This window comes from Embiotoca jacksoni, unplaced genomic scaffold (genome assembly GCF_022577435.1).
Source record: "Embiotoca jacksoni isolate LCO1_2020_lvr unplaced genomic scaffold, fEmbJac1.0.p SCAF_65, whole genome shotgun sequence".
NCBI classification, from domain to species: Eukaryota; Metazoa; Chordata; class Actinopteri; family Embiotocidae; genus Embiotoca; species Embiotoca jacksoni.
This window is the reverse complement of record NW_027185420.1, coordinates 189,700-212,340: the sequence shown is the minus strand read 5'-3', so window position 1 is coordinate 212,340 and position 22,641 is coordinate 189,700. Positions and strand designations below refer to the sequence as shown.

The 22,641-nt window shown below is 40.6% G+C and overlaps 1 protein-coding gene across 1 annotated transcript; it reads left to right on the top strand.

Annotated features, from left to right (window-relative positions):
* The first annotated feature begins 5,095 nt into the window (after positions 1–5,095).
* On the top strand, positions 5,096–16,601 carry slx9 (SLX9 ribosome biogenesis factor). Its single transcript, XM_069175266.1, has 6 exons — positions 5,096–5,396; positions 5,655–5,904; positions 12,386–12,448; positions 15,771–15,945; positions 16,097–16,162; positions 16,248–16,601. Exons 1-6 carry the CDS (start codon positions 5,220–5,222, stop codon positions 16,372–16,374), a joined length of 858 nt encoding a protein of 285 aa, XP_069031367.1. The 5' UTR covers positions 5,096–5,219; the 3' UTR covers positions 16,375–16,601.
* The last annotated feature ends 6,040 nt before the right edge of the window (positions 16,602–22,641 follow it).

Below are 22,641 nucleotides of genomic sequence, written 5' to 3'. Positions count from 1 at the left end.
AGGTTGGATGGTGAACGTTGATGGACAGCCATTTTCAGGTCTCTCCAGAGATGCTCAATTGGGTTTAGGTCAGGGCTCTGGCTGGGCCAGTCAAGAATGGTCACAGAGTTGTTCCGAAGCCACTCCTTTGTTATTTTAGCTGTGTGCTTAGGGTCATTGTCTTGTTGGAAGGTGAACCTTCGGCCCAGTCTGAGGTCCAGAGCACTCTGGAAGAGGTTTTCTTCCAGGATATATCTGTACTTGGCCGCATTCATCTTTCCTTCAATTGCAACCAGTCGTCCTGTCCCTGCAGCTGAAAAACACCCCCATAGCATGATGCTGCCACCACCATGTTTCACTGTTGGGATTGTATTGGGCAGGTGATGAGCAGTGCCTGGTTTTCTCCACACATACCGCTTAGAATTAATGCCAAAAAGTTCAATCTTGGTCTCATCAGACCAGTGAATCTTATTTCTCATAGTCTGGGAGTCCTTCATGTGTTTTTTGGCAAACTCTATGCGGGCTTTCATATGTCTTGCACTGAGGAGAGGCTTCCGTCGGGCCACTCTGCCATAAAGCCCCGACTGGTGGAGGGCTGCAGTGATAGTTGACTTTGTGGAACTTTCTCCCATCTCCCTACTGCATCTCTGGAGCTCAGCCACAGTGATCTTTGGGTTCTTCTTTACCTCTCTCACCAAGGCTCTTCTCCCACGATTGCTCAGTTTGGCTGGACGGCCAGGTCTAGGAAGAGTTCTGGTCGTCCCAAACTTCTTCCATTTAAGGATTATGGAGGCCACTGTGCTCTTAGGAACCTTGAGTGCTGCAGAAATTATTTTGTAACCTTGGCCAGATCTGTGCCTTGCCACAATTCTGTCTCTGAGCTCCTTGGACAGTTCCTTCGACCTCATGATTCTCATTTGCTCTGACATGCACTGTGAGCTGTAAGGTCTTATATAGACAGGTGTGTGCCTTTCCTAATCAAGTCCAATCAGTTTAATTAAACACAGCTGGACTCCAATGAAGGAGTAGAACCATCTCAAGGAGGATCAGAAGAAATGGACAGCATGTGAGTTAAATATGAGTGTCACAGCAAAGGGTCTGAATACTTATGACCATGTGATATTTCAGTTTTTCTTTTTTAATAAATTTGCACAAATTTCTACATTTCTGTTTTTTTCTGTCAAGATGGGGTGCTGAGTGTACATTAATGAGAAATAAAATGAACTTTTTTGATTTTAGCAAATGGCTGCAATGAAACAAAGAGTGAAAAATGTAAAGGGGTCTGAATACTTTCCGTACCCACTGTATATATATTTGTATATATATATATATATATACATATCACGTGTGTTAAGTGACGGTCAGACAATGGACCGTAATTCTTCCACTTTTCTGGTGGCTCTTCTACTTTTTTCCCTCTTCGTAACGGAGAGCTACGCACAGTGGACCGGGACCATTGTTTACTCTCGTGATCAGCTGATCACGCTGAGTAGACCTCTACTGCTGCTGCCCGGAGCGAGGCCTGAAATCCCGGACAAACTTCGGAGAAGACGTCGGGGTTACAGAGCTGGAGCTAAGCTGAAGGCGAAGAGGAGGAGATATAAGCCATCGGTACCGGCGATCTTAATGGGGAACGTGAGGTCGTCGGCCAATAAGACGGATGAGCTCAGCGTGCTGGTAAAGACCCAGAGAGAGTACCGGGAGTGCAGCATCATGTGTTTCACCGAGACATGGCTGCACTCACATTTCCCGGGCCACAGCGCGGCCGTACCCGGCTTCAGGACTGTTAGGGGGGACAGAGACGTTGTGCAGAGCGGCAAGAAGAATTTTTGATTTTGATTTTTTTGGGGGGATTTTATACACTTTATTAATCCCCAAGGGGAAATGTCTTCACTACAGCAGGGGGTCTCTCAGGGGGGAGCTGCTGCAGCAGGCTGCCACTAGCGCGGCGCCAGGTAACCTGACCTGAGGTGCATGTTTTTGGATGATGGGAGGAAGCCGGAGAACCCGGAGAGAACCCACGCAAGCACAGGGAGAACATGCAAACTCCGCACAGAAAGGCCCAGGACCGGATTCGAACCCCGAACCTTTTTTGCTGTGAGGTGACAGTGCTAACCACTGCACCGCCCCGAAGGGTGGAGGGATTGCAGTTTATGTGAACGAGAGGTGGTGCAATCCCGACTATGTGTGTGTGAAGGAATGTTTCTGTAGCCCGGACATTGAACTGCTAGCCATGGTGATGCGCCCGTATTATTTACGGTTCTACTGGGGGAATCCTGAGGTCCTCCACAGTGAGCAGCAGGCTGAGGTAGCTTTGGGGGCAAGGCTTCGCTGGGGGAATCCCGAGGTCCTCCACAGAAAGCGGCAGCAGACTGGGTAGCATGGACTGGTAGCACGGGCTGGTAGCACTGACTGGTTCAAGTACGGGAACAGGAACAGGTACCGGAACAGGAACAGGACGGTGGTATGACTGGCGCCAGATTGTGGGTGACTGTAAGTATGGGCCGACAACTAAGTGACCAGTGTAATGAGCCACCTGCAGGTGGTGATCAGTGGGAGTGGGGGCAGCTGCTTAGACCAGTGAGAGGTGTTGCAATGGGAGGTGACTGGAGGCAGGGAGAGGAGGACACAGAACACATGGGAAAACAATAACAAACAGACAGGGGAATGACAGCACACATGAGGAGAGGTGATTGGGGACAAAATAAAGGGAGACACACCAGAATCAGACAGGGATCCTGACATCCCCCCCCCCACCCTCCTCAAAGGGATCCTCTTGGCGACCAGACTGGGCCGGACTGGGTGGGAGGAGGGAGACCGGAGGAGGGACGGAGGACCACAACAGCGTCGTTGATCCAGCCGGAAGATAGTGGCCTGACGTCGGCGACCCATCCGGAGACAGGAACAGGAGGGACAGTGTCTTCGCCCCGTAGCCCACCCTGTAAGATCCAGTGGGCCAACTCCCTGGCCCGAATGGCATCTGAATCTCTTGCCGGGGCTGCGGGGGTAGAGAGTCTGTAGTGGTGGCTGCCGGGGCTGAAGACTCTGTCGTCGCGGCTGAAGGCCACAAAACCCGAGACTAGGGGCGTAGCAGGACAGGAACCTGCCGGGCGGCAGGGCCAGTGACCCCGGCGTCGCCTCCTCCTGGGGGGGGTCCCAGAAGGCTCGGCGGGTTCCCTCAAACCCTTGTCCTGGGTTTGACGGGAACAGGTGAGCTCTGGTGGGCCTGACTGGCCCAATAATTGTACCTCGCAATGATCTGGAGACCCGATTCTGTGGCCGTCGGGTCCATATCTGGTCGGTCATATCTGTTAAGATGTGGATTGTAACTGGACCTAAACACAGACACACAGACTCGGTATGGGGTCAGACAGGGATCCTGACACATGATGATTAAGTATGCCTTGAGTTTTGAATAAATCACCAACAGGGTCACCAGCAAAGCACCCCCACACCATCACACCTCCTCCTCCATGCTTCACGGTGGGAACCACACATGTAGAAACCATCCACTCACCTTTTCTGCATCTTACAAAAACACAGCAGGTGGAACCAAAAATCTCAAAATAGGACTCATCAGACCAAAGTCCAGAGTTCCACTGGTTTGATGTCCAGTCCTTGTGTTTCTTGGCCCAAGCAAGTCTCTTCTTCTTGTTCTTCCTCAGTAGCGGCTTCTTTGCAGCAATTGGACCATGAAGGCCTGATTCACCCAGTCTCCTCTGAACAGTTGATATTGAGATGTGTCTGCTACTTGAACTCTGTGAAGCATTTCTGTGGGCTCTAATCTGAGGTGCTGTTAATTTGCGGTTTCTGAGGCTGATAACTCATAATGAACTTATCCTCGGCAGTAGCGGTAACTCTTGGTCTTCCTGTCCTGGGGCAGTCCTCATGAGAGACAGTTTCATCAGAGCGTTTGATGGTTTTCACGACTGCACTTGAGGATACATTCAAAGTTCTCTAAATGTTCCGGATTGACTGACCTTCCTATCTTAAAGTAATGATGGACTGTCGTTTCTCTTTACTTAGTTGAGTGGTTCTTCCATAATATGGATTAGAACTGTCGTCCAATAGGCCGATTCACTGTATAGAGCTGTGCACCAACCCTGCCTCTGCACAACACAACTGATGCTCTCAAACACATTAAGAAGGCAAGAAATTCCACAAATGAACTCTTGACAAGGCTCACCTCATTTCTTTAAAGTAAAATAAATCCTGATAATAAAGTAATGAGTTGATGAGTTGGGATCTCAGTTTTATGTGTTAGTACTGAGCTCATACCGCCCTCTGGTGGACATCTACCGTCATTACAAGTAGAAGCAGGATTTATACTGTGTTAGTGAACTCCGAATACTCTCGCTTAGTGATGGAAACCACCTAAAACTAAATGTGACATTTTAACCTTCTTGTCATGAATAATCTTATATTGAACGGACAGTTTATGTGCAGAATAAAGTACACTGTTCACTGCTGATATCTGAACATTATTTCATCCATTTAAGATCATCAAAATAAACCATATTAAATATGACAACATGTAGAAATCGTCTTCATGAAACCAGATCATCATTAAGCACAGTGTGCTCTCTGGGGAAACACTGCTGCGGACATGTCTGTCATAAATAATGACTGTATTACTCTCTGAAGGCAACAAACGTAGTTTAATATCTGATATTTATTTATTCATGTTTGCATGTATTATTGAAGTACTTAAAACAGTTAGGGTTAGGGGTATTCTTCTGCAGGAGCTGTGGTAATTCATAGAATCCGGAACTTTCGTTCTGTTCCGTTTTTCACCGGGATCACTAAACCGGAACACCCGTCACCGCTGCGCATGTAAATAAAGTCAATCTAACCGAAGTACAAACACGTGCTTCTGGGATATTTTCAAATTATTACATTTCAGTCTTTTAATGTGCTCATTGCACATAAATTAAAAAGAACCAGACGAACAGGAAGTAGAATAAAGTGAGTTCACTGTTAACCAGCCAGAATTTGGCAAATCAGAGGAGTGATTCTTAATCTATAAAAAAATAAAAAATACAACGAGTCGTTTCTGTCGGCCAAAAGTGTTCAGAGAAAAACTGGACATTTTAATTTGAAGGAAAAGCCAGTCCATTTCCGGGAGGAGCAACGCGAGCTGGACGGATGTCCCACGCTGTCCACACGGGGAGCAGAAACACGACTGCACTGAGGAACACCTGAGGTTCAGCCGACTTTAAAGTTGTCCAGGTGACGTTAACATGGTGGGAAAGATCAAACATGTCCGACAGAAGCTGCACCAGGAGGCCGTCAAGCTCCACAGGCCGGCCGGGTTCTCCGGCGTCCCCGGCTCCGGGGCTCAGAAGCCCCACGCTCTGGAACTCCACACTGGACCAAGTCCTCCGCCTGTGCACGGGAGAAGGAGCAACGACACACAGGTGTGTTATCGGAGGTGAACGAGGCTCACGTGGAGCTGATGTTTGATGCACTTAAAGACAGAGAGAGTCTGCAGAGTTTCATTCACAATCTGTGTAATTCTATTTGAGCAGGGAACATGCGAGTCAGTGACGTCATGAGTTTAATGACGGACAGTCTCAACACTTTAAAGTTGACTCCAGTAATGATCTGGTTCACTGGAGGTCTGACATGGCAACATCCTGGTGAATAAATCTTTGCGTGTTCTTCTGTCCTGACAGTCGACGCCGGCCCCCGGACCCGGTTCAAGACCGGGCTACGGACCGGCCCCCGGACCCGGCTCAAGACCGGGCTACGGACCGGCCCCCGGACCCGGCTCAAGACCGGGCTACGGACCGGCCCCCGGACCCGGTTCGAGACCGGGCTCTTTCCCCTCAGGAGTCTTTGCTGACACTAATATCTCTGCAGAGGCTCTGGTACAAACACTGAAGTTGGACCCTCCTCCAGATGTGACCACACCTGTCAGGGCAGGTAAGATCAGCGGTTGTGGTGCTTCACTCTCATGAATTCTGACCTTAGATTGAGTCGAACCAGAATAACTGACCGACTTAGAGATGGTGTTTAATGTGAAGACTGTTACATTTAGACCAGCAGTGTAACCCTGTTTCCTAAACACTAGTGACATTGTGTAAAATGTAAATAAAAAAAATAACGTATTGATTTGTAAATCACATAAACTCATTTAATTGTAAATAGACCAAAGATGGTATTGGATGGTGGTGATCTTCGGGCCCTCGGGCAGCACTGCATTAAAAACAGTCACTATTCTGGAGTGGAAATCACTGCATGGGCTCAGGAACTCAGCTTGTTATCAGCTCAGTTCTAAAGCCAGCATCTGTGATGGTACAGGGATGCATTAGTGCACATGGCATGGGTAGCTTGAACATCTGGAAGGAAGCATTAATGCTGAATGATATATTCAGGTTTTGGAGCAACATATGCTGCCATCCAGACAACGTCTCTTTCAGGGAAGGTCTTGTTTATTTCAGCAGAACAACGTCCAACCACATTCTGCACGTATTCCAACAGCATGGTTCTCTAGTAGAAGAGTTTTAGTTCTGTACTTTATACTGGGGATGTTTGAACTGATCATGAAGATCAATGTGTGAACTGATCGATGAATATTTTCACTGATCGTACACTCATACTGATTTTTACATGAGCTGTTGCACGAGTGTCACAAACAAAGAGCATTGTTTGTAGCAAGGTGAACGGAAGTAAAGAACGGAGGTGAACGGAGGTGAACGGTGGTGAACGGAAGTAAAGAACGGAGGTGAACGGAGGTGAACGGGGGTGAACGGAAGTAAAGAACGGAGGTGAACGGAGGTGAACGGCGGTGAACGGAAGTAAAGAACGGAAGTGAACAGGGTGAACGGAAGTGAACGGGGGTAAACGGAAGTAAAGAACGGGGGTGAACGGGGGTTAACGGAGGTGAATGGGGGTGAATGGAAGTAAAGAACAGAAGTGAACAGGGTGAACGGAGGTGAACGGAAGTGAACGGCGGTGAACGGAAGTAAAGAACGGGGGTGAACGGAGGTGAATGGGGGTGAATGGAAGTGAACGGGGGTGAACGGAAGTAAAGAACGGAGGTGAACGGAAGTAAAGAACGGAGGTGAACGGGGGTGAACGGGGGTGAACGGAAGTAAAGAACGGAGGTGAACGGAGGTGAACGGCGGTGAACGGAAGTGAACGGAAGTAAAGAACGGAGGTGAAAGGGGGTGAACGGAAGTGAACGGAAGTAATGAACGGAAGTGAACGGGGGTGAACGGAAGTAATGAACGGAGGTGAACGGGGGTGAACGGAGGTGAACGGAAGTGAAGAACGGAGGTGAACGGAAGTAAAGAACGGAGGTGAACGGAAGTAAAGAACAGAGGTGAACGGAGGTGAACGGGGGTGAACGGAAGTAAAGAACGGGGGTGAGCGGGGTTGAACGGGGGTTAACGGAGGTGAACGGGGCTGAATGGAAGTGAACGGAAGTAAAGAACGGAGGTGAACGGAAGTAAAGAATGGAGGTGAACGGGGGTGAACGGAGGTGAACGGGGGTGAACGGAAGTAAAGAACGGAGGTGAACGGAAGTGAAGAACGGAGGTGAACGGAAGTAAAGAACGGAGGTGAACGGAAGTAAAGAACAGAGGTGAACGGAGGTGAACGGGGGTGAACGGAAGTAAAGAACGGGGGGTGAGCGGGGTTGAACGGGGGTTAACGGAGGTGAACGGGGCTGAATGGAAGTGAACGGGGGTGAACGGAAGTAAAGAACGGAGGTGAACGGAAGTAAAGAATGGAGGTGAACGGGGGTGAACGGAGGTGAACGGGGGTGAACGGAAGTAAAGAACGGAGGTGAACGGGGGTGAACGGAGGTGAACGGAAGTGAAGAACGGAGGTGAACGGAAGTAAAGAACGGAGGTGAACGGAAGTAAAGAACAGAGGTGAACGGAGGTGAACGGGGGTGAACGGAAGTAAAGAACGGGGGTGAGCGGGGTTGAACGGGGGTTAACGGAGGTGAACGGGGCTGAATGGAAGTGAACGGGGGTGAACGGAAGTAAAGAACGGAGGTGAACGGAAGTAAAGAATGGAGGTGAACGGGGTGAACGGAAGTAAAGAACAGAAGTGAACGGCGGTCAAGGCAGTAACAGCGCTCTGTTCCATTGAAATCAGTGGACTGGGTTTTTATAAAGTCACAGTTCAGATGCACACATTTGATCTTCGTTTCAGATGTGGAACATACACACTTGATATCTATTAATAATGTTCGTGATGTCAAAGCGTGCAGTGGACGATGGAGTAAATTATAATTATGACTCATTGGTGTCCTCTGAATAACAATAAGAATAATAGCAGCTCCACATTGTGTTCATATCCGATCCAGTGATCCGGTGAGTCACCGTCAGGTTACAGCAGGTTCTTTAGTTTGGGATTTTTTTTTTTGCCTCCATTACTAAATGGATGTTGATGTTAATGGTTGTTGACCTGATTTGATTTGATTTGATTTGACCTGATTTGATTTGACCTGATTTGACCTGATTTGATTTGACCTGATTTGATTTGATTTGACCTGATTTGATTTGACCTGATTTGATTTGATTTGACCTGATTTGACCTGATTTGATTTGACCTGATTTGATTTGATTTGATCTGATCTCTGCCTGCTACTTTATTTGTATATAAATCCTGTGTGAATGTGCAGCTGACTGACAGCAGGAGGAACTTCCTGCAGACTGAAGCAGCTGATCAGTGAATAAAAACACATGACGCCTCCTCTGGGTTCATCTTTTAGTTAATATCGTGTTATTCTGACTCACATCACCCACAGCTGTGGCTCAATAAATAATGAATAATTAATGAACCTAAGGAGTCAAACGTTTCAGGCTTTGAATCAGTTTCAGGTTCAAACATTTACCAACGTGACATACGTCATGGCACTGTATTATATGTTTTATATATTATATTATGTGTATATTTATAACTGCGACCCGTTAAACACCTCTTCTCATGCATCCGTTTGTCTTGTAGTTCATCATCTGTAATTTCACATCAGACCCACAGCCGGCATAGGCCCCGCCCCCTTTGACCCACAGCAGCGGTGCTGGAACAATGAATTTGTGTGACCCGAAACATTGTGGTTCTGGTGTTCAGGATGAGAAGGAGCATGAGGAGGAGGATGAGGAGGTTGTGAGGATGATGAGGAGGAGGATGAAGGAGGTAGTGAGGAGGAGGATGATGAGAAGGAGGATGATGGGGGAAGTGAGGATGATGAGGAGGATGAAAGAGGTAGTGAGGAGGATGAAGGAGGTAGTGAGGATGATGATGAGGAGGATGAAAGAGGTAGTGAGGAGGATGAAAGAGGTAGTGAGGAGGATGAGGATGATGAGGTTGAAGCATGCTGGTCTTCATGAAGCCTCAGCAGACAGTCAGATTCTGTTTATAGAACAGGAGGATAAATTTAGAAATCAAGGTTGAGTTTCATTAGTTTCCTCCTTCAGCTGGAGGTGAGAGAGGATGCTGCACCTCCTGTCTGATCATCACCTGATCACCTGATTATCATCTGATCAGAGTTTATAATCAATATCAACATTTAGAGATGAGGTGTGTGTGTGGGGGGGACTCCAGTAATCACAGCTCTCGATTTCTTCTGTCAGTAGAAAGATGATTCTCCCGATGGGACCTCAGTGGTGGTAAAGCCCCCCCTCTACCCCCCCCCCCCATAAACACCCCCCCTCCTCCCTCCCCAGATCAGATGTCCACTCCATCATGTGCAGTCAGCAGCAGATTCCTATCTCTGGTGTTCATCCTGCAAACAGCAGCAGAGACACATCGTTGTTTAGAGCTGCGGTGGCAGATAAAGACTTGGAGACACCACGGGGGACGGACATGTGTCCTCAGTGTCCAGGGGACACTTGGTGTGTGCATGCATGTAGGTGTGTGTATTAGGTGTAGGTGTGTGTGGTGGGTGGGGCCTCAATGTATCTGCTCCTCCCTGATAGGCTGAATGTGTGTGTGGACCCTCAGGATGTCCAGGATGTCCTTAATTCACTCAAGACAGACAGCCGGTTCAGTTATGTCTTCAGGAATATTTCTCTTATTGATTCATTTATTGATCCCTGAATCAGGTGAACAACAGGTCCAGTCAGTGTGTCCGCTGTATTACTGTCATATTAACTATCATATTAACTATCATATTAAATATCATATTAACTATCATATTAACTATCATATTAAATATCATATTAACTGTCATATTAACTATCATATTTATTGTCATATTAACGATCATATTTACTGTCATATTAACTATCATATTAACTATCATATTTACTGTCATATTAACGATCATATTTACTGTCATATTAACGATCATATTTATTGTCATATTAACGATCATATTTACTGTCATATTAACTATCATATTAACTATCATATTTACTGTCATATTTACTGTCATATTTACTATCATATTTACTGTCATATTAACTATCATATTAACTGTTATATTAACTATCATATTTACTGTCATATTAACTATCATATTTATTGTCATATTAACGATCATATTAACTATCATATTTACTGTCATATTAACTATCATATTAACTATCATATTTACTGTCATATTAACTATCATATTAACAATCATATTTACTGTCATATTTACTGTCATATTAACTATCATATTAACAATCATATTTACTATCATATTTACTGTCATATTAACAATCATATTTACTATCATATTTACTGTCATATTAACTATCATATTTACTGTCATTAACTATCATATTAACTATCACATTTATTGTCATATTAACGATCATATTTACTGTCATATTTACTATCATATTAACTATCATATTAACTATCATATTTATTGTCATATTAACTATCATATTTACTGTCATATTTACTGTCATATTAACTATCATATTAACTGTCATATTAACTATCATATTTACTGTCATATTAACTATCATATTTATTGTCATATTAACGATCATATTAGCTATCATATTAACTATCATATTTACTGTCATATTAACTATCATATTTACTGTCATATTTACTGTCATATTAACTATCATATTTACTGTCATATTAACTATCATATTAACAATCATATTTACTGTCATATTAACTATCATATTTACTGTCATATTTACTGTCATATTAACTATCATATTTACTGTCATATTAACTATCATATTTACTGTCATATTTACTGTCATATTAACTATCATATTTACTGTCATATTAACTATCATATTTACTGTCATTAACTATCATATTAACTATCACATTTATTGTCATATTAACGATCATATTTACTGTCATATTAACTATCATATTTACTGTCATATTAACTATCATATTTACTGTCATATTTACTGTCATATTAACTATCATATTAACAATCATATTTACTGTCATATTTACTATCATATTTACTATCATATTTACTGTCATATTAACGATCATATTTACTGTCATTAACTATCATATTAACTATCATATTTACTGTCATATTAACTATCATATTTATTGTCATATTTACTGTCATATTAACTATCATATTTACTGTCATTAAATATCATATTAACTATCATATTTACTGTCATATTAACTATCATATTAACAATCATATTTACTGTCATATTTACTGTCATATTAACTATCATATTAACTATCATATTTACTGTCATATTAACTATCATATTAACTATCACATTTACTGTCATATTTACTATCATATTAACTATCATATTAACAATCATATTTACTGTCATATTAACTATCATATTAACTATCATATTTACTGTCATATTTACTGTCATATTAACTATCATATTTACTATCATATTTACTGTCATATTAACTATCATATTAACTATCATATTTACTGTCATATTAACTATCATATTAACTATCATATTTACTGTCATATTTACTGTCATATTAACTATCATATTTACTATCATATTTACTGTCATATTAACTATCATATTTACTGTCATTAAATATCATATTAACTATCATATTTACTGTCATATTAACTATCATATTAACAATCATATTTACTGTCATATTAACTATCATATTAACAATCATATTAACTATCATATTAACTATCATATTTACTGTCATATTAAATATCATATTTACTGTCATATTAACTATCATATTTACGATCATATTAACTATCATATTAATAATCATATTTACTGTCGTATTAACTCATATTAACTATCATATTAGCTATCATATTTACAGTCATATTAGCTATTTACTGTCATTAACTGGCATATTTACTGGCACATTTACTGTAATCTGTGGTGACTTCCTGTGATAATAATCCTGTTGCACGTCACAGATTTGATTCAGAGTGTGTGTGTGTGTGTGTGTGTGTGTGTGTGTGTGTGTGTGTGTGTGTGTGTGTGTGTGTGTGTGTGTGTGTGTGTTCCAGAGGAGAAGAGGATCCAGTCTAAAAAGGAGAAGATGAAGGAGAGGAGGGAACGCTGGCTCAGCAGTGAGTTCACATCATTATTATATATTATACAGGTATATTAACTACACGTTATTATATATTATACAGGTATATTAACAACACATTATATAGTATACAGTTATATTAATTACACATTCTAATATGTTATGCTGTTATATTAACTACACGCTATTATATATTTGTTAGAAAAATTACTCAAGAGGCTTGGTTCAAAATCAAACACATCGGACATTTATTCTTGCAAGAAGGAACACATACATGCACCCTCAAAGAGAGGTGTCCAGCAAAGAAGGGCCTTCCCTCCTCTGTAGGTCAGCTTTTATACAGTGGGACAAACAGTAGACCATCACCCCCATTCCCTTCGTACCTGCTTTTGTATGGTAATACAGAGTTGGTTGTAGGTCACAAGATAGTCGTCAATTAGATGCGGAAAGAATCACTTGCAAATAAGACAGAAAACAAAGGAACCTTTTCAGGGCCTGAGACTTTCTGGAGCCACAATGCAAACAAGAGGAAGAGACAAATCTTTCCTTTCCATCATATCCCTCCTGTTTACTCCTGTTAATGCAAAGTATAACATAACATGTACATAAAAAGACAAAAAACAAAAGAATCTTTCCATCATATAAAATAATATTTCCATCAATATTATTATATATTATACAGGTATATTAACTACACATTATTATATATTAGTTATATTAACTACACATATATTATATATTACAAAGTTATATTAACTACACATTAATATATATTATATATCATACAGTTATATTAACTACACTATTATATATTATACAGTTATATTAACTACACATTATGATATGTTATACAGGTATATTAACTACACGCTATTATATATTATAGTTATATTAACTACAAATGATTATATATTACATATAGTTATTTTAACTACCCATTATTATATAGTATACAGTTATATTAACTACACATTATTATATATTGTAGTTATATTAACTTACACATTATTATATATTAGTTATATGAACTACATATTATTATATATTAAACAGTTATATTAACTACACTATTATATATTATACAGTTATATTAACTACACATTATTATATATTATACAGGTATTATAACTACATATTATTATATATAATGTGAAAATTGTGAAGGTGCTGTCCCCTGACCTGCTGGATGAGCGAGTCGGAGAGTTCTGGTCCATCACTGCGTCTCTGTAATTAGAACTCAGCATCATCTCCAATAATTGAGATGAGTCGTGTAACTGAATCCTTGTTCTGATCCAATCAATGGGTCAGTAACACAACACGTATCCTCTCCCGGAGTATAATTAGGTGCTAATGGGAGGCTGTCTGTCCTGATGACACCTGACACCGGCTCCACCGCCGACGGCTTTCAGGAATTAACAGGAATTAGAAAGAGACATGAGGACACAGGGACAGTTGGACATTTTACAGGCTGGAAATGTGATCGTAGACACTCTGAATTGTAGTCAGTGCTTAATTATTATTATTGATAACTTTTTTTTGACCTGGACCTCATTTTCACATCAGTTTATTTATTAACACATATCAGTTTATTTATTAACACACAACATCAGTTTATTTATTAACATCAGCTTATTTATTAACACACATCAGTTTATTTATGTATTAACACGTCAGTTTATTTATTCATACCACAACATCAGTACATTTATTAAACACACATCAGCTTATTTACTCACATTAGTTTATTTATTAACAACATCAGTTTATTTATTTAACACGTCAGTTTATTTACTCACATTAGTTTATTTATTAACAACATCAGTTTATTTATTAAATCACATCAGTTTATTTGTTAACACCACAACATCAGTTTATTAACACACAACATCAGTTTACTTATTAACACAACATCAGTTTACTTATTAACACCACATCAGTACATTTATTAACACACAACATCAGTACATTTATTCACATCATTTATTTACTAACAACAGTTTATTTATTAACACGCCTCAGTGTATTTATTAACACAACATCAGTTTATTTATTAACACCACAAAACCACTTTATTTATTAACACCACAACATCAGTTTATTTATTAGCACACATTAGTTTATTTATTAACAACATCAGTTTATTTATTAACACACAACATCAGTTTATTTAATAACATGTTTATTTATTAACACGTCAGCTTATTTATTCACACCACAACATCAGTACATTAATTAACAACATCAGTTTATTTATTAACACACATCAGTTTATTTTCTCACATTAGTTTATTTATTAACAATATCAGTTTATTTATTAACACACAACATCAATTTATGTGATAACATGTTTATTTATTAACACATCAGTTTATTTATTCACACCACAACATCAGTTTATTTATTAACACCAGTTTATTTGCTCACATTAGTTTATTTATTAACAACATCAGTTTATTTATTGACAGAACATCAGTTTATTTATTAACACACAACATCAGTTTATGTAATAACACATTTATTTATTAACACGTCAGTTTATTTATTCACACCACAACATCAATACATTTATTAACAACGTCAGTTTATTTATTCACACCACAACATCAGTACATTTATTCACATCAGTTTATTTACTAACATCAGTTTATTTATTAACACCACATTGTTTATTAACACCACAACATCAGTTCATTTATTAACACACATCAGTTTATTTATTAACAAAGTCAGTTTATTTATTAACACATCCATTTATTTATTTATTAACATCAGTTTATTTATTAACACACAACATCAGTTTATTTAACACACAACATCAGTTTATTTGTTAACACACAACATCAGTTTATTAACACACAACATCAGTTTATATATTAACACATCTGTTTATTTATTAACACCACAACACCACTTTATTTATTGACACCACAACATCAGTTTATTTATTAACACACATCAGTTTATTTATTAACATCACAACATCAGTTTATTTCTGATAGCTGCTATTACATCTCTAAAAATTTCAAAATACTCCTTGTTCCCCTGAAACTGTAATTTTTCTCCACTTTGGGTTTTAGATGTCACTTATTTGTTTTGTCATCACAAAGTTTGAATCTTTAATTTAGATTCTTGGTCCAATCTTATCTTCTGAATTCTTATAAAATGATAAAAGCCAGAGTAATGATGATATATTTTACATATCCGTCAGCCTTCTGCCTCAACATCCGTCCTCCTGTCGACACAGCTTTGATTCCAGGAAGTAGACATGTTCGCCGATGTTTGGGTTGTGATGTCGTGCTGTTTAGTCTGGATCTAACTCCTCCCTCTTCTGTCCTCCTGTCCCCTGTCCCCTGTCTCAGAGATCAGCTCCATCAAACAGGCCAAAGAGCAGCAGGCGGCCGAGGCCCAGAGACAGGCCACACCCATCGTGGGAGACATGAGGCCACTGGCCGACGCCCTCCCGGAGCTGTATCAGCTGATCACCCCCCCCAGCAGCACCCCCACCGCCCGCCGCAAGAGCAGGAAGAACAAAGTGTGAGTGTGAAGGTGACCGTCAGAGACGGCGTCAGGTGTCCACATGTTGAGTCTGAGGAGCCATGGATGATCACATTTCATCTGTTGTTCATCCGCCGTCCCCATTCCCCTCTCTGTCCCACTCTCTGTCCCCGTCAACCTGTCCCCTCAGGCCGGTGAAGAGACCCGAGCCGACGGACTTCAGTCAGATGAAACACTCCCAGAAACGTAAACTTCTGTAAGCAGCTCCTTTTGTCTTCCTTGCTGTTCGTCCCCTCAGTGTCCCCACGTCCTTTCTTTAAATGTCCCCCTGTCTCTTCCAGGGAGACGGAGAGCAGCCGCTTCAGCGCCGCCGTGAAGACGCTGTCGGCCAAGATGAACCCTCTGGCCGACATCGGAGAGCAGCTGAGGAAGAGGATGAGGCAGGAGGAAGAGCAGGGTCCCAGCTAGCAGCAGGCCGGAGCACATGAACAGTAGACAGCAGGAACACACCTGGTCCGGGTCCGGGTCCAAGTCCAGGTCCGAGTCCAGGTCCGGGTACTGTTACAGGTCCGGGTCCGGGTCCTGGTGAGGCCCACGGGCTGCAGGACGGTGCTGATTGGTCACATGATGTGTGTTTGTAATGATGACTGTAACAGACTCCGCCCACCTCTGTAATAAACCTCCATGTGAATGTCGTTCACGTTGTTTGAAACAGTGAAAGTCTTCTTCCAGGTTCTGGTTGGATCTTATCAGCTGCTCATGTTGAACCGTGTAATATTGGTGACAAAAGTAAAGCTGAGTCGTCCGCTGGGCTCACGTTAGATGAGAGGAGATAAACCTGATCGATACCTGCTTCAGTGCTGCTGAGGGCCATTAGGACTCATTAATAATTAATAATGGATCTGTGGAGGAGAGAGTGTCAAATTAAAAGTAATCAGAGCTCCTCGTCAGGACGTATGAAGCAGGATGTGTCTGTCCTCTGAAGGTTCGGACTGATTCTTCCATCTACAGCATATTTTCTAAAACAGTTGGGACGCTGTGGTGAATGTAGATAAAAAAAATCAACAATCTAAGAATAATGTTCCTCAACGTAAAACTACAAAGAATTAGTGGATTTCATCGTCTACGGTTCATAATATCATGAAAAGATTCAGAGAATCTGGAGAAATCTCTGAACACAAGGGACAAGGCTGGAAACCAATATTGGATGGTGGTGATCTTCGGGCCCTCAGGCAGCACTGCATTAAAAACACACTATTCTGGAGTGGAAATCACTGCATGGGCTCAGGAACACTCCTGGAAACCATCGTCTGTTACACAGTTAGTTTGAACACGTTTACAGAGTGTTGTTAAAACAAGAGCTGATGCAGCTCAGCGGGAAACATGATCCTGTCCCAATCTTAGAGACGTGTTGCTGACATTAAATTCAAAATGAGCAGATATTTTTTTATAAAACAATACAATGTTGTCTTTAGTCTGTTTCAGAAAAATATGCGTTTACATTATTTAATAATCATCACATACTGTTAATATTTATTTTTGATTTTACACAGCGGCACTAGTATTTTGGAGTTTATATAAAATTGTGTGGAAGTGTAATAATGTGTCGTGATGATTTCACAGTCGTGTAAAATCATATAGATTTGAATGTGATGTCTCTTCTCGTGTCCTTTGTGGTCCTGAAAGTTAAACCTAACGTGACCTCGATGACCTCAGATCCAGAGCTGTAGTACAGACCTCAGGTGATGGACAGGTAACATCGGTGCAGACCTCAGGTGGACAGGTAACATCAGTACAGACCTCAGGTGGACAGGTAACATCAGTACAGACCTCAGGTGTACAGGTAATGTCAGTACAGACCTCAGGTGATGGACAGGTAACATCAGTACAGACCTCAAGTGATGGACAGGTAACATCAGTACAGACCTCAGGTGTACAGGTAATGTCAGTACAGACCTCAGGTGATGGACAGGTAACATCAGTACAGACCTCAAGTGATGGACAGGTAACATCAGTACAGACCTCAGGTGATGGACAGGTAACATCAGTACAGACCTCAGGTGATGGACAGGTAACATCAGTACACTGATGGACACCTGATGAACACCTGATGGACACCTGAAGAACACCTGATGGACACCTGATGGACACCTTATGGACACCTAATGAACACCTGATGGACACCTGATGGACCTGAGCTGAGGATGGATGATGGTGTGTCAGCCGTCATCTTCATCCCACCAATATTTTTCACTAATTTTAAACAGCTTTTAGTTATTTTTACCTGTCTCCTCCACCTGTTTCTCCTCCCTCCACCTGTCTCCTCCATTAGTCTCCTCCACCTGTTTCCCCTCCCTCCACCTGTCTCCTCCACCTGTCTCCTCCACTAGTCTCCTCCACCTGTGTCTCCTACCTCTACCTGTCTCCTCTCTCCACCTGACTCCTCCCTCCACCTGTTTTTCCTCCCTCCACCTGTCTCCTCCCTCCACCTGTCTCCTCCACTAGTCTCCTCCACCTGTTTCCCCTGCCTCCACCTGTGTCTACTCCCTCCACCTGTGTCTCCTTCGTCCAACCTCATCCTCACCATCTTCCATTAGATGTACATGTATAGTTGTGATGAGTGACAGTGTTTGTGTTGACAGACGGAATCTTTTTCAGCCTTCAAGTTAAAACTAAAACTCTGTTATATTTATATTGTTACTGAGGGAACGTCAGCTGTATTTATATTGTTACTGAGGGAACATCAGCTGTATTTATATTGTTACTGAAAGAACATCAGCTGTATTTATATTGTTACTGAAAGAACATCAGCTGTATTTATATTGTTACTGAGGGAGCATCAGCTGTATTTATATTGTTACTGAAAGAACAGCTGTATTTATGTTGTTACTGAAAGAACATCAGCTGTATTTATATTGTTACTGAAAGAACATCAGCTGTATTTATATTGTTACTGAAAGAACATCAGCTGTATTTATATTGTTACTGAAAGAACAGCTGTATTTATGTTGTTACTGAAAGAACATCAGCTGTATTTATATTGTTACTGAAAGAACATCAGCTGTATTTATATTGTTACTGAAAGAACAGCTGTATTTATATTGTTACTGAAAGAACATCAGCTGTATTTATATTGTTACTGAAAGAACATCAGCTGTATTTATATTGTTACTGAGGGAACATCAGCTGTATTTATATTGTTACTGAGGGAACATCAGCTGTATTTATATTGTTACTGAAAGAACATCATCTGTATTTATATTGTTACTGAGGGAACATCAGCTGTATTTATATTGTTACTGAAAGAACATCATCTGTATTTATATTGTTACTGAGGGAACATCAGCTGTATTTATATTGTTACTGAGGGAACATCAGCTGTATTTATATTGTTACTGAAAGAACATCAGCTGTATTTATATTGTTACTGAGGGAACGTCAGCTGTATTTATATTGTTACTGAGGGAACATCAGCTGTATTTATATTGTTACTGAGGGAACATCAGCTGTATTTATATTGTTACTGAAAGAACATCAGCTGTATTTATATTGTTACTGAGGGAGCATCAGCTGTATTTATATTGTTACTGAAAGAACAGCTGTATTTATGTTGTTACTGAAAGAACATCATCTGTATTTATATTGTTACTGAGGGAACATCAGCTGTATTTATATTGTTACTGAAAGAACATCATCTGTATTTATATTGTTACTGAGGGAACATCAGCTGTATTTATATTATTACTGAAAGAACATCAGCTGTATTTATATTATTACTGAAAGAACATCAGCTGTATTTATATTGTTACTGAAAGAACATCAGCTCTATCTATCTATCTATCTATCTATCTATCTATCTATCTATCTATCTATCTATCTATCTATCTATCTATCTATCTATCTATCTATCTATCTATCTATCTATCCATCCATCCATCCATCCATCCATCCATCCATCCATCCATCCATCCATCCATCCATCCATCCATCCATCCATCCATCCATCCATCCATCCAACCAACCAACCAACCAACCAACCAACCAACCAACCAACCAACCAACCAACCAACCAACCAACAGTATGTAACTGTATATAACTGTATATATAATAGCTGTATATCTAACTCTATATTTAACTGTATATAACAGTATATAACTTTATATTTAACTGTATATAACCCTATATAACTGTATATATAGCTGTATATCTAACCGTATATAACAGTATATAATAGTACATAACTGTATATTAAACTGTATATAACAGTATATAACTTTGTATTGAAATGTATATAATAGTATATAACTGTATATATAGCTGTATATCTAACTTTATATAACAGTGTATAACAGTACATAACTGTTTATTTAACTGTATATAACAGTATATAACTTTATATCTAACTCTATATAACAGTATATAACTTTATATAGCTGTATATCTAGCTGTATATCTAACTGTATATGACTATATAACTGTACAGCTGTATATTTAAGTGTATATGTTCCACACAGCTTCCCAAACATCTCTCTTAGGCCACAGACATCGTGTCCAATCAGAGAGTCTCCTGGATCGTACTGCGCCAATGTGGCCTCGTTTCTCTGCGCCCACCTCCTCCCTCCTGTCCAATCAGAGGACAGATCTTCTGGGTAAGGACAGACCCTGAACCTGCCCGCGGACCTGCTCGGCTGTTGCTGCCCAGTGGTTCCGTGTGTGCCCCTCTGACCCCCCCCCCCCCCCCCCGTTGAGCTGATGCTCCACCGGGTTCCTCTGAGCCGGTACTGGAGCGCAGTGAGTCTTGACTCTACAGAACCACAGCCTCAGACCCAGAGACTGAGAGATCCGGTACCAGCAGCCCACCGTGAGTCCCCGGTAACGGGTCCTTTATCTTTTTATTCACTATGTCTGTCTTTGCTGGAGTTCACACATTGAGCTCTGTCCTCATTCAGAACTCCGTTTGGATATTAGTGAATTTAACATGTCTTCAGTTACCGTTTAAAACAAAGGTTCATGAAGCACCACACAGTCAGTGTTAAACCGGTGAAGCCCGCAGATTAACACGGCGGGTAGTCAGTTCATCAGCTGAGTTCATCACTGGTTAATTGATTAGTTTGTTAGCAGGCTGCAGGCGCTCAGCAGAACCGGCAGGTGAATTTAATCAAGAAGAAAACTGAGTAAAACAGTCTTGATATTGAAACTGCTGCTGCAGTAATATCTGTTAAATAGCTGTTAAATGTGTGCCTAAGTCACGAGTCACTTTAACACAGTAACACAGACTCTTCAGGTCATTATTCACACATAAAGTTTCTGCTGACAAACCAGCTGTCCTTAAATTGATTGATTATTCCATTGAGTGCGGCGTGTTGTTTTAACGAAAGTGCAGCGGGAACTGAAACTCCTTCTGCACACAGGAATATGTGAACAATTATCAGATTTATATTATTAGATTTAAGTGTTCATGAACTCAATACAATAATCTGATATAAAACTAAACCTTAAGATCCTCTACAGTCCAAAAAGTGAACAGTCCATCCTGCCTCTGACAGCAAAGATAAAGATTGTTGTTCATGTTCAGACCTCCATTTTGTTTTAGAGAACACCAGACTTACATATGAATATATATATATATACACACACACACATATATATATATATATATATATATATATTTATATACAGTGGTGTGAAAAAGTGTTTGCCCCCTTCCTGATTTCTTGTTTTTTTTGCATGTCTGTCACTTAAATGTTTCGGATCATCAAACTAATTTAAATATTAGTCAAAGATAACACAAGTAAACACAAAATGCAGTTTTTAAATTAAGGTTTTTATTACTAAGGGAGAAAAACAATCCAAACCCCCTGTGTGAAAAAGTTTTTGCCCCCTCCTGTTAAAACATAACTTAACTGTGGTTTATCACACCTGAGTTCAATTTCTCGAGCCACACCCAGGCCTGATTACTGACACACCTGTTCTCAATCAAGAAATCACTTCAATAGGACCTGCCTGACAAAGTGAAGTAGACCAGAAGATCCTCAGAAGATAGACATCATGCTGAGATCCAAAGAAATTCAGGAACAAATGAGAAAGAAAGTAATTGAGATCTGTCAGTCTGGAAAAGGTTCTAAAGCCATTTCTAAAGCTTTGGGACTCCAGAGAACCACAGTGAGAACCATTATCCACAAACGGAGAAAACATGGAACAGTGGTGAACTTTCCCAGGAGGCTGTGGCATGACCTTAAAAAGGAGGTTGGTGCCGGAAAACCCTCCAATGTGGCTGAATTACAACAACTCTGTAAAGATGAGTCGGCCAACATTCCTCCACAGCTGGAAAAGACTCATTGCAAACACCAGAAATATAAATAAAATAAAATATATATATATATATATAGATAGATAGATATATGTGTATATATATATAGAGAGAGATTTAAATAGGTTTGGAGTCGGAATGAAAAGAGGTTTTATAGAAGATGATGATGAATAAGATGGTGATGATGGTGATGATTATGAAGATGGTGATGATGATGAGGATGGTGGTGATGATGATGATGGGGATAATGATGAAGAGCTCAGTGAAGATCACTCTTTAGTGAAACATGTCATGTTGTTAACAAGTAGACATTTAATAGTAATTTATTTGTTCACCAACTACAGAAGTGGACAGGACAGGAAGTGACAGGAAGTGAGAGGGCGTGGCTTTGACCCTCCTGAACATCTGTAGCTGTAGCACGTGT

Excerpts from the sequence above, each read along its gene's own strand:
- slx9 (XM_069175266.1), top strand. The coding sequence starts at position 5,220 with ATGGTGGGAAAGATCAAACATGTCCGACAGAAGCTGCACCAGGAGGCC. Across the intron at positions 5,397-5,654 it reads GAAGGAGCAACGACACACAG|TCGACGCCGGCCCCCGGACC; the intron begins GTGTGTTATCGG and ends CTGTCCTGACAG. Across the intron at positions 15,946-16,096 it reads AAGAGCAGGAAGAACAAAGT|GCCGGTGAAGAGACCCGAGC; the intron begins GTGAGTGTGAAG and ends CTGTCCCCTCAG.